Raw genomic sequence first — 15,772 nt, forward strand, 5'->3', positions numbered from 1 at the left:
ACCGCACTTCCGCCGGAAGTCGGCTTGGCTGCCGGCGCCCCGAGTGAGGTCACAGGCCCGCCGGAAGTCTAGAGAAGCTCCTTGAAGGCACCGCCTGGGTGCGACTGGCCGTTGGCCCATTCCGGCGGTAAGGCCGCCTTTGAGGGTTTTTTTTAATACTAGTTGGCCCAGGGGCGTCTGTCTCCTTGCCTAATCCGCCCTTCCACCGTGTGTGTGTGTGTGTGTGTGGTCGCAGGCCCACCCCCACCCTGCTACCCACCGTATCCCCTTGGCGCCGCCTGCACCGCGCCTCCCACTCAGGGTCCCGGCCCCCGGGGAGAGCTTCGGCCAAGCCCACCCGCCGGGACCCTCGGAGAGTGCAGCCTCGGAAAGGCATTCTGTCCGGTGGCCAGAGTGGACACTTTAGGGATTAGGGATAGGACCCGGGATCCGAGGGTACTGGCTTATTCTTCCCAATTAACTTTTCCTGCCAAAGTCGTATAACCCGGTTCACCCTGCTGGATCTCAACACCCCCGCGCGCGGGGGCGGGGGGGGGGGGAATCTCAACATTTCAAGTTATTTTCCACCATTTATACCGCCTTTGACTCCCACCCTGTTTTATTATGTGAGTGCTTTATCGATGTCTCTGCAGCCAGATCCAGCCTTCTAGGAGAACCATGCCTCCTGCAGCTTTGGGTGCCACCTGTTGTGCCAGGCACATGCCGCTGCCCAAGAGGAGATGCTGTTTGAATTCTCCTTGAATATTGAGAGAAGGAATGCCCTAGCTGCCAGTAGAAAATTATCCAAACGAGAACTACGTAGGCCGGGGACCCTGAATCGCCTCGTGAGAATTGCTCTTCTTTGTTTCCTCTGTCTTATCTTGTGAATAGTTTGTAGTTTGTTTATCTTAGGTGGAAGTCCGGGCCTGAATCATATCTGCTAAGGCCAAAAGTAACCTTTTCCAGTTAATACAAGCCTGTGTGTTGACTCTAGTCCCCGTGGGTGAGCCACGATTGTTGTGGGAGTGAGTCGTGGGAGTGAGTCCTGGGACTGCCACTAGGGGATGCTTGTACCAGTAGCATGGTCAGTAGATTCTTTTGGGGTACATTCGGTAGCAATATCTATGCAAGTTTATATTTAAGTACAAAGATGATTTGTTATGGGTAGGAGGGAAGATGTATGCATTTTGCATATCCCCCCCCCCTTTTTTTTGGTAATTTGCAGGCAGGAGATGCCCTAAATAAACCACAGTGGTTTGATTAGGAAATTCTTATTTTGATTAGGAAATTCTTGAAGGAGAGGGAGCTCTGGACCATCTGGGAGGCCTCAGCAGTGCATGCGTAAGTGCTGATGAATTCTGTTTTGGGAGCCATTTATGGAGTTGATGTCTGAGAATATGTGCGATGGAATATATCCCTCAATAGTAGTCACACTCTTTCTGTTTCTTTGTAGCCTCAGGATGGACTTCTTGGTTCTCTTCTTGTTCTACCTGGTTTTGGTGCTGATTGGTGTTGTTACAGTATGCATCTGCTCAAAAACCCATTACCTGAAAGGTGTAGTCAGAGGAGGAGCACAGGTAACGATGAATCTTGGAGACACTGGATTTTCACTACCACCAATCTAAAAGGCTCACCAGTTCCCTGATGAAACAAAAAGGAGATGCCATTTTTATTCATTTGTTCACTTCACTTATGGCATCTATGTAATTTTTGAAAGTTTCTGGGCTTTGTTGCTTTTGAAAGTAATCTTGTGATGTTGCTTTGAGAGAAGATAACATTCTTAAGGTTGGCTATTTTTCTCTGGATTTGATGCCTGTAGTTGGGCATGGATGTGAACAGTGTCTGCATGGAGGGGCTGGATGGGTGGAACAGGGAGCTGTATGGTTAAGGAGCTGAGCATCAGGCTGCCCACACTCCTTCAAGGATCAAAGTGAGCAAAGTTGAGGTCATCAACCTTTGGGAAGGGGTTGACTTGGAGGGTAACCTGGGCTAATGCCCAGTGATTACAGATGGACTCGAACCTAGGATTGAACCCAAAGCACGAAAGGAGTGGAGTTCACATTAACATTACCTAATCCAGCTCCTCTGCTCTCCTTCCTTTGCCTGAAGACCCTGACATGGTGTTTTCTCTGGAGTTAGGTGAAAACAGAGGAGCTGGCATTAGAGAAAGACCGGCTGAGGGAAGCCCTGCATTTTATTCTCTCTTAAATCTCTTCTCTGCCCATATGCAAAAGTGCAAATCACCAAATATCACCAGCTGAAAGTGAAGCATCTAATTTGGGAGTGGGGGAATGACAAATGACAATGAATTCTTTTTTGTTTTAGATAATTTCCTGTATAATTCCAAAATGCCTTCAGAGAGCTATGCCAAAATTGCTTCATTACCTCTTCCGTACACGGTATTTATATTTCAGAGTGTAAATACTATCTTCTTCTTTTTTTTTTTTAATTTTTAGTAAATACTATCTTCTTTTCGGGGCATCCAGATGGCTCATTGGTTAAGCATCTGACTCTTGGTTTCAGCTCAGGTCATGATCTTAGGGTCCTGAGATTGAGCCCCAAGTCAGACTCTGTGCTAGGCACAGGGCCTGCTTAAGATTCTCTCCCTCTACCCCTCCCTTTGCCCCCCCCCCCCCCCCCCCCGCAATAAGTACATAAAATCTTTAAAAAAAAAATACTATCTTCTTTCCTGGTTTGATTTTTAATTGTTGCTGTCCTCTAGCTTCCGGAAGCTCCTTGTTGGTTTCCAGCCATGGTTTGGGGAAGGAGGCTGGAAAGGATCAAGAGTCCTAGGTTCAGGACCTCTCCTCATAATCTGCCTTTTATTTCTGGAGTTTTCACTGAAATATTTAGAGTGGCAATATATTGCATGCATTTCTGTGAAGAGATATATCCTGATACCTCAATTCCTAATAAAGATAATAAGGGTGCCTGGGTGGCTCAGACAGTGGAGCCATCCACCTCTTGATTTTGGTTCAAGTCATCATCTCAGAGTCATGGGATTAAGCCCTGCTTTGAGCTCCACACTTAGCTTGGAGTCTGCTTGAGAGTCTCTCTCCCTCTGCCCCTTACCCTGGTCTCACACTCTCCCTAAATAATTAAAATCCTAAAAAAAAAAAGTTGATAATAATAGATAGCATCTATTGACTACTGAGTCTTGCTAGGTACTATGAGAATTGTCTCACATTGTCTCTTATGTAATTCTTGCTATTATCTCAAGCTCAAAAGACATGGTTGGCTCTGGGTTCAGTTTAGTATTATATAATTTCTTTATGAAGAAGGCCCTGTGAACAAGCCATGTACCCGTTTCCTTTCAGAAACCACACCTTCATTATCCTGCACCTCATCTTGCAAGGGATGGTTTACAGTGAATACACCTGGGAAATATTTGGCTACTGTCGAGAGCTGGAGTTCTCCTTGTGTTACCTTCTTCTGCCCTATTTTCTGCTGATTATAAACCTGGTGTTTTTCACTCTCAGCTGTGTAAGTGACCCTGGTAAGTTGAAGCTTTCGGTATGGAGACTGGTGACAATCAACCTTACTCTTGCAGTGCTACAGACTAGTGAGGCCTCTGGGGACTTCGTAAAAGATAAGATATGTAGTGTTTTCATGATCTTTTCATTGTGATTGTCTTCTGATTTTATTTTTTTCTTCTATGATTCATAGATTATTTAGAACTGCTTAAAATTTTCCATATACTTTTTTAGTTTATTTTTTGGTGCTTCACTAGTAATTGTGTTATATAGTTTGTGGTCTGTATGGCTCTGTTTCTTTTACAATTTTTTTTTTAAAGATTTTATTTATTTATTCATAGAGACAGAGAGAGAGAGAGGCAGAGACACAGGCAGAGGGAGAAGCAGGCATCATACAGAGAACCTGATGTGGGACTCAATCCAGAGTCTCCAGGATCAAGCCCTGGGCTGCAGGCGGCGCTAAACTGCTGCACCACCAGGGCTGCCCCTCTTTTACAAATTTTATTGCATCATATCCAGTTATGTGTATTTTTGTAAATGACCTGTGGGCTTGAAAGAGTGTGTATTTGGGCAGCCTCGGTGGCGCAGCGGTTTAGCGCCGCCTGCAACCCACGGTGTGATCCTGGAGACCCGAGATCGAGTCCCATGTCGGGCTCCCTGCGTGGAGCCTGCTTCTCCCTCTGCCTGTGTCTCTGCCTCTCTCTCTCGCTCTGTATCTCTGAGTAAATAAAATAAAAGGTCTTAAAAAAAAAAGATAAAACACAGCAATAACATTAAAAAAAAAAAAGAAAGAAAGAGTGTGTATTTTCTAGTTCTTGGTGTAGACAGCATGTGAGTCCATTAGATCAAGTTTGTTAATTATGTTCAAATCTTTTATATTTGTATTAATTTTTTTGGTTGCTCAGTTACTGAGAAGTATGTTATCTCATTTTGTTATTCAACTTTTTTTTTTTAAGATTTTATTTATTTATTCATGAGAGACAGAGAGAGAGAGAGAAGCAGAGACATAGGCAGAGGGAAAAGCAGGCTCCACGCAGGGAGCCCAATGTGGGACTCAATCCCAGATCCGGGGATCATGCCCTGAGCCAAAGGCATATGCTTAACTGCTGAGCCACCCACGCGTCCCATGTTATCTCATTTTGTTGATAGATTTGAGGTTTCTTCTGGCAGTCAGTTTTGACTTTACTTATTTTGAAGCTGTTGTATATGTGCGTATGTGTGTGTAGGTATATATAATATATATTTTTATATTATTTGCATTCAAGTTTAGAATTGGTATTCCTTTTTCCTTGAATATTTTTTTATAATAAATTTATTTTTTATTGGTGTTCAATTTACCAACATACAGAATAACACCCAGTGCTCATCCCGTCAAGTGCCCCCCCTCAGTGCCGTCACCCATTCACCCCCACCCCCCACCCTCCTCCCCTTCCACCACCCCTAGTTCATTTCCCAGAGTTAGGAGTGTCTTTATGTTCTGTCTCCCTTTCTGATATTTCCCACACATTTCCTCTCCCTCCCCTTCTATTCCCTTTCACTATTATTTATATTCCCCAAATGAATGAGAACATATAATGTTTGTCCTCCGATTGACTTACTTCACTCAGCATAATACCCTCCAGTTCCATCCACGTTGAAGCAAATGGTGGGTATTTGTCTCTTTGTTACTAGTATTGTTCTTTGTTCTTTTTTTGTCTGATATTAATATTATTACACTTTTATTTTTTTAAGAGGGGGAGAGGGAGAGAGAGAATCTTAAGCAGGCTCCATGCCCAGTGTGAAGCCCAATGCAGGGCTCAGTCTCACGACTCTGAGATCGTGACCTGAGCCAAGATCAGGAGTCAGATGCTTAACTGACTGAGCCACCCAGGTGCCCCTTACCCTTTTTTGGGGGACTGGGGGGATTGATATTTGCTTGGTATCTTTTTTCCATGCCTTTACTTTTAAGCTTTCCTGTCCTTGAAGCACCAAGTGTCCATCAACTGGTTAATAGGTAAATGTGATGTGCCTTCTCCATGGAACAGTATTCTGTAACGGGAAGGAATGAAGGAGTGATATATGTTAGAACTTAGAGGAACCTTGAAAAACTATGCTAAATGAAAGAAGCAAGATACAAAAGACCACAAGTTGTAGGATTCCATTTATATGAAATATTCAAACAAGGCAAATGCATGGAGACGGAAAGCAGATTAGTGATTGCCAAGAGCTAGGATTCAAGAGAAATGGGGTGACTGCTAAGGGGTTTCGTTTCTTTTCTTTTCTTTTCTTTTCTTTTCTTTTCTTTTCTTTCTTTTCTTTCTTTTCTTTTCTTTTCTTTTCTTTTCTTTTCCTCTCTTTTCCTTTCTTTTCCTCTTTCTTTCTTTCTTCTTTCTTTCTTTCTTTCTTTCTTTCTCTTTCTTTCTTTTCTTTTCTTTTCTTTTCTTTTCTTTTCTTTTCTTTTCTTTTCTTTTCTTTTCTTTCTTCTTTTCTTTTCCTTTTTTTTTTTTTTTTTAAAGATTTTATTTAGGGCAGCCCGGGTGGCTCAGTGGTTTAGTGCTGCCTTCAGCCCAGGGCGTGATCCTGGAGACTGGGATCGAGTCCCACGTCGGGCTTCCTTTGTGGAGCCTGCTTCTCCCTCTGCCTGTGTCTCTGCCTCTCTCTCTCTCTCTTTCTCTCTCTCTCTTTGTTTCTCTCATGAATAAATAAATAAAATCTTTTTTTAAGAGTAAAGGTTTTTTTTAAGATTTTAAGTTTTTTTAAGATTTTTTAAGATAAAAATCTTAAATATATTTTATTTATTTATTTGAGAGAGAGAGAGAGAGAGAGAGAGAGAGACACCTCAAGTGAGGAGAGTGGGAGGAGCAGAGAGAGAGGGAGAAGCATACTCTCTGTAGAGCAGGGAGCCCTGAGGAGGAGTCCAGTGTGGAACTTGACCCCAGGATCCTGGGATCATGACTTAAACTGAAGGTGGGCACTTAACCAACTGAGCCACCCAAGCACCCCTAAGGGCTTTCTTTTTAAAGCGATAAACATGTTCTAAAATTGATTGTGGGGGATCCCTGGGTGGCTCAGTGGTTTAGCTCCTGCCTTTGGCCCAGGGCGCGATCCTGGAGTCCCGGGATCGAGTCCCACATCGGGCTCCCGGCATGGAGCCTGCTTCTCCCTCTGCCTGTGTCTCTGCCTCTCTCTCTCTCTCTCTGTGTCTATCATGAATAAATAAATAAATCTTAAAAAAAAATAAAATAAAAAATAAAAATAAATAAAATTGATTGTGATGATCATTGCATAACTCTGTGAGTATACTAAAAACTGTTGAATTGTGTACCTTAAATGGGTGAATTGGGTTTATGAATTGTATCTCAGTAAAGCTATTTATTTTATTTTATTTATTATTTTTTTTAATTTTTATTTATTTATGATAGTCACAGAGAGAGAGAGAGAGGCAGAGACACAGGCAGAGGGAGAAGCAGGCTCCATGCACCGGGAGCCTGATGTGGGATTCGATCCCGGGTCTCCAGGATCGCGCCCTGGGCCAAAGGCAGGCGCCAAACTGCTGCGCCACCCAGGGATCCCAAGCTATTTATTTTAAAGTGAGTTATTTAGAATGTTAAATATAGAAGTCTTAGTTGCACTTTGTCAGGACAGATTTTGTGAATGTTTAGTCAACCATATTGCTTGGAACTGATGTTTGTCCTTACTTTTTTCAGGTACCATAACGAAAGCAAATGAGTTACTGTTTCTTCAAGTTTATGAATTCGATGAAGTGATGTTCTTAAAGAATATGAAGTGCTCTACGTGCAATTTAAGGAAACCAGCACGATCCAAACACTGCAGTAAGTTTGGCTTTAATTGCTCCAGCTCTAGCCTTGCACAGCAAATATGTGGGCTTTCTCAGTAAGGGAATGTTACAGAAATCCAAAAGCAGGGCCCTTGGTCTCCCAGCATGGGACAGCCACTGCTTGTAGAGGCCAAATTGTTTCTTTCAGATGACTGGAGGTAAGTTCTTAATGTTCTCGTGTAATGGGCAGCTCAGCCCTGGGCAGAACAGCCCTTCCTTTGCCATGTGGTAGGGCATGTGGCCCAGCAGGAATTTCTGTGGGATGTTGTGTTTGCAGATTTTAGCTCTGGCAGAACCTACTCTTCTGGGGAATAGCCAAGATTCTAGACTAGTGCCATCCAACAAAAATATATCATGAGCCACATATGTGATTTAAATTTTCTAGTAGCCACATTACAAAAGTAAAATGAGGCAACATTGGATTTAATTATATATTTTATTTAACCTAACATATCTAAAATATCATTTTAATGTGTAGTCAGTATAAAAAAATCATTCATGGGATAGTTTATGTTCTCTTTTTCATACTGTCTTTGAAATCTGATACATATTTTCCATTTACAGCACATCTCAATTGAGACACTAAATTTTCCTTGGAAATACTTGATCTGTATTTAGATTTCATAAAATTTGCTGTCAGAAGAGCAGATTCACCTACCCAAGTTATTCTAGAAATTCTCAGAAGTTTTTTGGTTACTGAATCAGTACCAAAAAATTATTTCTGTTTAATACCCATGTAACAGTTCAACCTTTAAAAAAAAAAAAAGATTTTATTTATTTGAGAGAGAATGTGCATATGCTTACACAAGTGGGTGGAGGGGCAGAGGGAGAGGGATAAGCAGATTCCCCGCTTAGAGGGAGCCCAGTATAGGGCTTGACTCCAGGAGCTTGAGATCATGACCTGAGCTGAAGGCAGATGCTTAACCAACTGAGCCACATAGGTGCCTCAATAATTTGTCTTTATCTGAAGAATTGATTTGACTTTAAAGCCTCAGTTTTAAAATTCTGTCTGTCCGGGATCCCTGGGTGGCTCAGCGGTTTGGTGCCTGCCTTTGGCCCAGGGCGCGGTCCCGGAGTCCCGGGATCGAGTCCCATGTCGGGCTCCTGGCATGGAGCCTGCTTCTCCCTCTGCCTGTGTCTCTGCCTCTCTCTCTCTGTGTCTATCATAAATAAATAAATAAATCTTAAAAAAAAAAATCTGTCCAAGTTAAGTTCACTAACTCTTGTGTCCTATCAGTATTACTCATGTTGAACTTAAAGGAGCATTGCATGAATTGAAGAACTCTAAATTTATCAGTATCAACAGAATATTCTTCCAAATTTTTTCTTGTAGCCACATTTCAAGTGTTTAATACCCACCTGTGGCTCGTGGCTACTTTATTGGACACTGCAGTTTTTTTTTATTTTTTTATTTTTATTTTTTTTTAAGTATTCTTTTTTTTTTTATTAAAGAATATTTATTTATTCATAGAGACACATAGAGAGAGAGAGGCAGAGACACAGGCAGAGGGAGAAGCAGGCCCCATGCAGAGAGCCTGACGTGGGACTTGATCCAGGGTCTCCAGGATCACGCCCTAGGCTGTAGGCGGCGCTAAACCGCTGCGCCACCAGGGCTGCCCAGACACTGCGGTTTTAAGAGCTTGGTGATAGCAGCCACCATTTCTTCCAGCTCATACTGCCCGTAGTCAGTCTAAACATCTCTGTAAGTGTGCTTTTTGTCTCATTTTTCATCAAGGACTAACTCAGTGTTGCATTCTTGTTTCTGTGCAGGTGTGTGTAACAGGTGTGTGCACCGTTTTGACCACCACTGTGTTTGGGTGAACAACTGCATTGGAGCCTGGAACGCCAGGTACTTCCTCCTCTACCTCTTGACATTGACAGCCTCAGCAGCCACCATGGCCATCGTGAGCACTGTGTTTCTGGTCCAGTTGGTGGTGTTGTCTGACTTGTATTTGGAGACTTACATTGATCACCTTGGACACTTCCAGGCTGTTGACATTTTCTTTCTTATTCAGGTAATTAATTCAGGTAGTTGTGTTGTGGGATGTGTTTCTGATATTAGGTTTCAAAATTGGAAAAAGGTCATTTTCCCAGTCAAAAGATGGAGCTATTCCTTTTTTAAAAGTCAATATATAATTTAAAAAATTTTATTGGGGATCCCTGGGTGGCTCAGCGGTTTGGCGCCTGCTTTTGGCTCAGGGCGCGATCCTGGAGTCCCGGGATCGAGTCCTGCGTTGGGTTCCCGGCATGGAGCCTGCTTCTCCCTCCTCTTGTGTCTCTGCCTCTCTCTCTCTCTCTCTATGTCTATCATGAATAAATAAATAAATCTTTAAAAAATAATAATAAAATAAAATAAAATTTTTATTATTTATTTACTTGAGATTTTATTTATTATTATTTATTTATTTAAAAAAATTTTTTTAAATTTATTTATTTATGATAGTCACAGAGAGAGAGAGAGAGAGAGGCAGAGACACAGGCAGAGGAAGAAGCAGGCTCCATGCACCAGGAGCCCGATATGGGATTCGATCCCAGGTCTCCAGGATCGCGCCCTGGGCCAAAGGCAGGCGCCAAACCACTGTGCCACCCAGGGATCCCTTATTATTTTAGATTAAGATAGAGAGAGAGAGAGAAAGAAAGCACCCTCAACACAGGACTCAGTCTCACAATCGTGAGATCATGACCTGAGCTGAAATCAAGAGTTGGATGCTTAACCAACTTAGTACTGAGACACTCCAATATATAATTTTTTGAATTGATATATAATACGTGTGCTATAAAATTCATCCTTTTTTTAAGTTTATTTATTTATTTTTTAGTAATCTTTACACTCAATGTGGGGTTTAAACTCATGACCCCAAGATCAAGAGTCATATGCTCTTCCTACTGAGTCAACCAGGTGCCCCTAAAATTCATCCTTTCAAAGTATAAGATCTAGTGGTTCAGAGTTGTGTAACCACCACCACCATTTAATTTCAGAACATTTCATCACCCAAGAAATAAACTCTTACCTATTACCAGTTACTCTCCACCCCTCTCTTTCCTTGCAACCACTAACTGGCTTTTTGTGTTTATGGATTTGCCTTTTCCGGGCATTTCACATAAATGTAGTTGGACATTTGTGGCCTTGGACTGGCTTCTTTTTCTTAGCATAATGTGTTCAAGGTTCATCCGTGTTGTAGCATGAATCAATATTTCACTCCTTTTTGAGGCTAAATAATATTCCACTGTGTAGATGTATACCACATTTTATTCATTTATTACCTATGGACATTTGAATGTTTTCACTTTTTATTTTTGAATAAGGGTACTGTGAACATCTGTGTACAAGCTCTTGTGTGGATAGGGGTTTCCATTGCTCTTTTTTTTTTTTTTTTAAGGATTTTATTTATTTATTCATGAGAGACACACAGAGAAAGAGCGAGGCAGAGACACAGGCAGAGGGAGAAGCAGGCTCCATGCAGAAGCCCGATGTGGGACTCGATCCCGGGACTCCAGGATCATGCCCTGGACCGAAGGCAGGCGCCAAACTGCTGAGCCACTCAGGGATCCCCTCCCTTTTTTTTTTTTGGTTTTTTTTTTTTTTTTTTTTTTTTGGTTTCCATTGCTCTTGAGTCATACCCAGGAGTAGAATTTCTAGGTCATATGGTCACTATACTTGTAGTCATTTGAGGAGCTGCCAGGTTGTTTTCCAAAGTATCTTCACCATTTTACATTTCTACCATCTGTATATGAAGGTTCCAACTTGTTACTATGTCTTTTTGATTAAAGTCATCCTAATGGATGTAAAGCGGTGCCCTTGTGAGTTGATTTGCACTTCCCTGTTGACTTAATAATGCTGAGCCTCTTTTTGTGTGTTTCTTAGCCACTTATATGTCTTTTTTGGAAAAGAAGATTTACAGGAGAAGCTCATTTTTTAATTGGGTTGTTTTCTTGTGTTGTAAGAATTCTTTGTATATCCTGGAAACTTGACCCATCTCAGATGTAGGATTAGCAAGTATTTTTTCCCATTCTGTGGGTTTTTCATTTTTTGGATAGCTTTCTTTGAAACAAAAAAGTTCCGTATTTTAAGTTTAGGGTTTTTTGTTGTTGTTGCTTATGCTTTGGTGTCATATGTAAGAATCTGTTGCCTGCTCCAAGGTCATGAAGATTTATGTATTCTTGTGTTTATATATTTAACTCTTACATTTAGGTCTTTGATCCTTTTTTGAGTCAATTTTTGTATGTTTTGTAGGGTTGGGCTCTCTCTTGATACTTTTAGCGTCCCAGCATCTATTGTTAAAGATACCCTTCTTTGTTCATTGAATTGTTTTGGCACCCTTGTCAAAAATTTATTTACAATAACATAGGCTTCTTATAAAAACTCAAATATTTTATGGCTAAAAGATTTCTGTTGCATTTATGGGAAGTAGCTTATGAGCAGTCACTATTTTAGGTAACTGGTTGCTTCTTGAGTGTTTTTTCTTTTTTTAAAAAAAGATTTTATTTATTTATTTCATTTTAAAGATAATAAAATACCATGAACAAGTGAGATGTAGTCCATGAATGCAAGTTTGGTTCAATATTAGAAAATTGATTAATGTTTTATATAGCATTATTAAATATAAAGAACAATGACGTGATTATTTCTCTAGATGCTGAAAAGCCTTTCACAGAATTCAACACTCATTCTAATAAAAGCACTCAGACAATAAGAATTGAAGGATACTGTCTTTAAAAAAAAAAAAAAGATTTTATTTATCATTCATGAGAGACACAGGAGGGAAGCAGAGACTTAGGGAGAGGGAGAAGCAGGCTCTATGCAGGGAGCCCAATGTAGGACTTGTTCCCGGAACTCCAGAATCATGCCCTGAGCTGAAGGCAGTCACTTAACCACTGAGCCACCCAGGCGTCCCAGAATACTGTCTTAATATGATAAAGTACACAGTCTTAAAGTTAGTTTTTTTTTTTAATTTATTTTGAAATAATTATAGATTTACAGGAGATTATAAAGAGACACACAGGAAGTCTATACACTCTTTAGCCCCTCTTCCCATGCCAGAATCCCTATACAGCACAAGGCCAAAACCAAGCAATTGACTTTGGCACAATCCCCAGGGCCAGTTAGATTTCACGAATTACATGTGTTTATTGTAAGAATGTTTTATGTAAGAATCTGTTGCCTGGTGTGTATATAGCTCTGTGCAATTTGTCACATGTTCACAAATAACCCACCACTAGCATGCTCTATTATCAATCGCCACAGACTCCCTTGTGTTACCCTTTATAGCTAAAGCTTCCTCTCCATATCCCTAATGCTTGGCACCACTACTCCCTTCTCCATCTCTGTTATAATGTTATTTCATGATCGTTACATAAATGGAATCATACAGTATCTTTTTGAAGTTGGTTTCTTCACTCAGTGCAATTTCCTTGAGGTCCATGAGAACAGTTGCATGGATCTAGGGTTCCTTTTTATTGCTGTATAGTAGTCCATGCTTTGTTTAACCATTCACCCTTTGAAGGCCATCAGCTGCAAAAAGCGGCATTGAACATTCCCATTTACAAGTTCCTGTGTAATGATCTGTCTTCACTGTGATTGTTGGGTTGATGATAGGTCTATTTTAAGTCTTAGAAAGGACCACCATACTCTTTTTCAGAGTGGTTGTACCATTGTACATCCTCACCAGTGGTGGAGGAGGGACTGGTTTCTCTGCATCTTTGCCAGCACCTAATGTTATCACTATGTTTCATTTTAGCCATTCCGATAGATGTGTAGCAACAACCTCGCCATTTCAACCTTGAGTAATTTTTATTCTTAAAATTTCTTTCAGCTATGAAGCAACTGGGTGGCTTAGTCTGTTAAGCATCTGACTCTTGATTTCTGTTTGGGTTGTAATCTCAGGGTGGTGGGATCAAGCTGCATGTCGGGATCATAAATTGGAGACGTCATGTTGCTTTGCCCTTCAATATGTGAATGTGCATTTTTAAAGAATGTCACCTTAACTACAATTAGGTTATCTCACCTAAGAAAAGTAATAAATCTGTATAACAAACATAGAATATGTAGTAAATATATAATAAATCATCTAATCCATATTCAAATTTCCCTATTGTCTTTTTATTTCTTTTTTTCAAATGTTTTTTTTTTAAGATTTTATTTATTTATTCATGAGAGATACGGAGAGAGAGAGAGGAAGAGACACAGGCAGAGAGAAAAGCAGGCTGTAGGCAGGGAGCCCGCTTCTAGGATCAGGCCCTGAGCCAAAGGCAGACGCTCAACCGCTGAGCCACCCAGACATCTCTCAAATGTGTCTTTTATAGCTTTTTTACCTCCGTGAGCCAGAACCCACCTCATAGTTACTCTTTGCATTTGAATGTTCTTCTCAGTCTCTCTAAAATAATGGCCCCAACCTTTTTTTGTGAAATTGACAATTAATAGCTGTCTTTTAGAAAGTCCCTTGTTACAAATTTGCCTTTTTCCTACTTTTGTCAACTGATTTTTCTCTATTCCTTAATATTAATGTGAACTGGAAGTTAGTTCTAGAGCCCTGCATAGATTCAGGTTAAGTATTTTTGGCAAGAATGTGTATTTCATATTGCTTCCCATCAGGTGGAACAGAGGACCAGTGACACCCAGCTGTCTCCATTGATGAAGTGCATTTTCCCCTTTGCAGTGGGTCATCTGTGTATATGGTTTTGTTTTTGTACTTAAGATTTTCTGTAGGATAGGTTCCAAAAAATATAAATACTGGGTCAGAGATTATTAACATTTACAGATCTTTTGATTTTAATATAGTCAGATTGCTTTTTTAGAAACCTTCTGCTTAGAGTGATTTGTCCATGTTCATTTTGTTGCATCAGAGCAGGCACTGAGGATGCCCAGTGGTGGCGAGTGCTTCTAGTGTGGTAGGAAAATATGGTTTACCCTTTCTAAAAACTATTTCTTTTGTTGCTGTTGATTAGTTTTCTTGTTTGTCAGTCATCTATAGATCTGCTTTTATGACTTAGGTCCTTTAACTGTTTACCTATTTGATACTAATATTACTTTTTTTTAAAGATTTATTTATTTATTTATGAGAGAGAGACAGAGACAGAGACGCAGGCAGAGGGAGAAGCAGGCTCCATGCAGGGAGCCTGACATGAGACTCGATCCCGGGACTCCAGGATCGTGCCCTGGGCCAAAGGCAGGTGCCAAACCGCTGAGCCACCCAGGGATCCCCCTAACATTACTTTTGATTTGAGATCATATAGTAATGATAATTCATTCTTGTATTTGTTTTCATTTGTATATCTTTTTTTTTTTAAGATTTTATTTATTTATTCATGAGAGACACACAGAGAGAGGCAGAGACACAGGCAGAGGGAGAAGCAGGCCCCATGCAGGAAGCCTAACCTAGGACTCGACTCCGGGTCTCCAGGATCACGTCCTGGGCTGAAGGCGGTGCTAAACCCCTGAGCCACCCGGGCTGCCCTGTGTATCTTTTTTTGTATAAAAAAAATGCAGAAATCCTTTCTTATCAAATCTCTTTTCTTTGTAACTTCAGTTAGAAGTTATCTCCTATCAAGAGATGTATCTGCTTTTACTTGTGACTTTCAAAAATATTGAACTCTTTCAAAATTCATTTTCTTTATTATAAAAAAATAAATTATAAAGATTCAAGCAGTCCAGAAGCATTTAAAATGAAAAGGCAGAGAAACAGGGAAAGTGGGCATAGGTGGTCAGAGGTACAAACTTATAGTTGAAAGATGAGTAAATCCTGGGGATTTGATGTATAGCCTGGTGACTGTAGTTTATAGTACGGTGTTGTAAACTTGAAAGTTGCTAAGAGAATGGGTTTTAGAAGTTCTCATCACACAAAAAAATTGTAACTATGTGTGGTGATAGGTGTATTAACCTTGTGATCATTTGCTGTATGTTACGTTGTACACCTTTAAACTTTCATAATGTCATGTCTATTATATTTCAATAAAGCTGGAGGGAGAAGCATAAAATTTAAAATCTCTTTAGAAAAAAACAAAAAACTGAGGTCTTTAACCCCTCCCCTCCCCAGAGGCAACTATCTTTGTAGTTTGGTATACACATTTCAGGCTTTTTTCCTATGTGTATACAGTCACACACCTTCATGGAGTCTGTTTTTGTTTTTACCTGAATTTGATCCCATTGTGAATCCTTGCCTCTTGTCTTTCGCATTGGCAGTATCTTACCAATGTCTTTTCCAGATGAGTACATGGAAATTGACCTCATTTTATTGGCTATTATTCCATAGTATGACTATCCTAGGGTTTTACTCTTCCTCATGGGTGGACTTTTTAACATGTTTCTTTTAGGAAGAAGGCCTGTTAAAATCACTACAGTGAATACTCTCATGCATGTATTTCTGTAGTCGTATTGTGTTGAGAGAGAGATTGATCTCCTCTGTCCATCTGGACTTTATTTTGATGCATGAACTAAGATCTGTGTTTGTCTTTATTTTACAAATAGTTAACTGGCAAAGCACCATCTCCTGAGTATCCTTTCCCT

At 40.5% G+C, this 15,772-nt stretch overlaps 1 protein-coding gene across 2 annotated transcripts in view; it reads left to right on the forward strand.

Annotated features, from left to right (window-relative positions):
- ZDHHC4 (zinc finger DHHC-type palmitoyltransferase 4) overlaps window positions 1-15,772 on the forward strand; it is an 18,474-nt gene continuing 2,702 nt past the window's right edge. For both annotated transcript variants that reach the window (XM_038539494.1, XM_038539493.1), the window contains exons 1-8: window positions 1-127; window positions 633-824; window positions 1,264-1,320; window positions 1,433-1,556; window positions 2,305-2,378; window positions 3,297-3,475; window positions 7,139-7,264; window positions 9,040-9,284. In XM_038539494.1, the coding sequence (XP_038395422.1) occupies window positions 1,440-1,556; window positions 2,305-2,378; window positions 3,297-3,475; window positions 7,139-7,264; window positions 9,040-9,284 (741 nt within the window). In that variant the 5' untranslated portion in view covers window positions 1-127; window positions 633-824; window positions 1,264-1,320; window positions 1,433-1,439. The remainder of the gene's footprint in view (window positions 128-632; window positions 825-1,263; window positions 1,321-1,432; window positions 1,557-2,304; window positions 2,379-3,296; window positions 3,476-7,138; window positions 7,265-9,039; window positions 9,285-15,772) is intronic.

This window comes from Canis lupus, chromosome 6, assembly GCF_011100685.1.
Source record: "Canis lupus familiaris isolate Mischka breed German Shepherd chromosome 6, alternate assembly UU_Cfam_GSD_1.0, whole genome shotgun sequence".
NCBI lineage: Eukaryota > Metazoa > Chordata > Mammalia > Carnivora > Canidae > Canis > Canis lupus.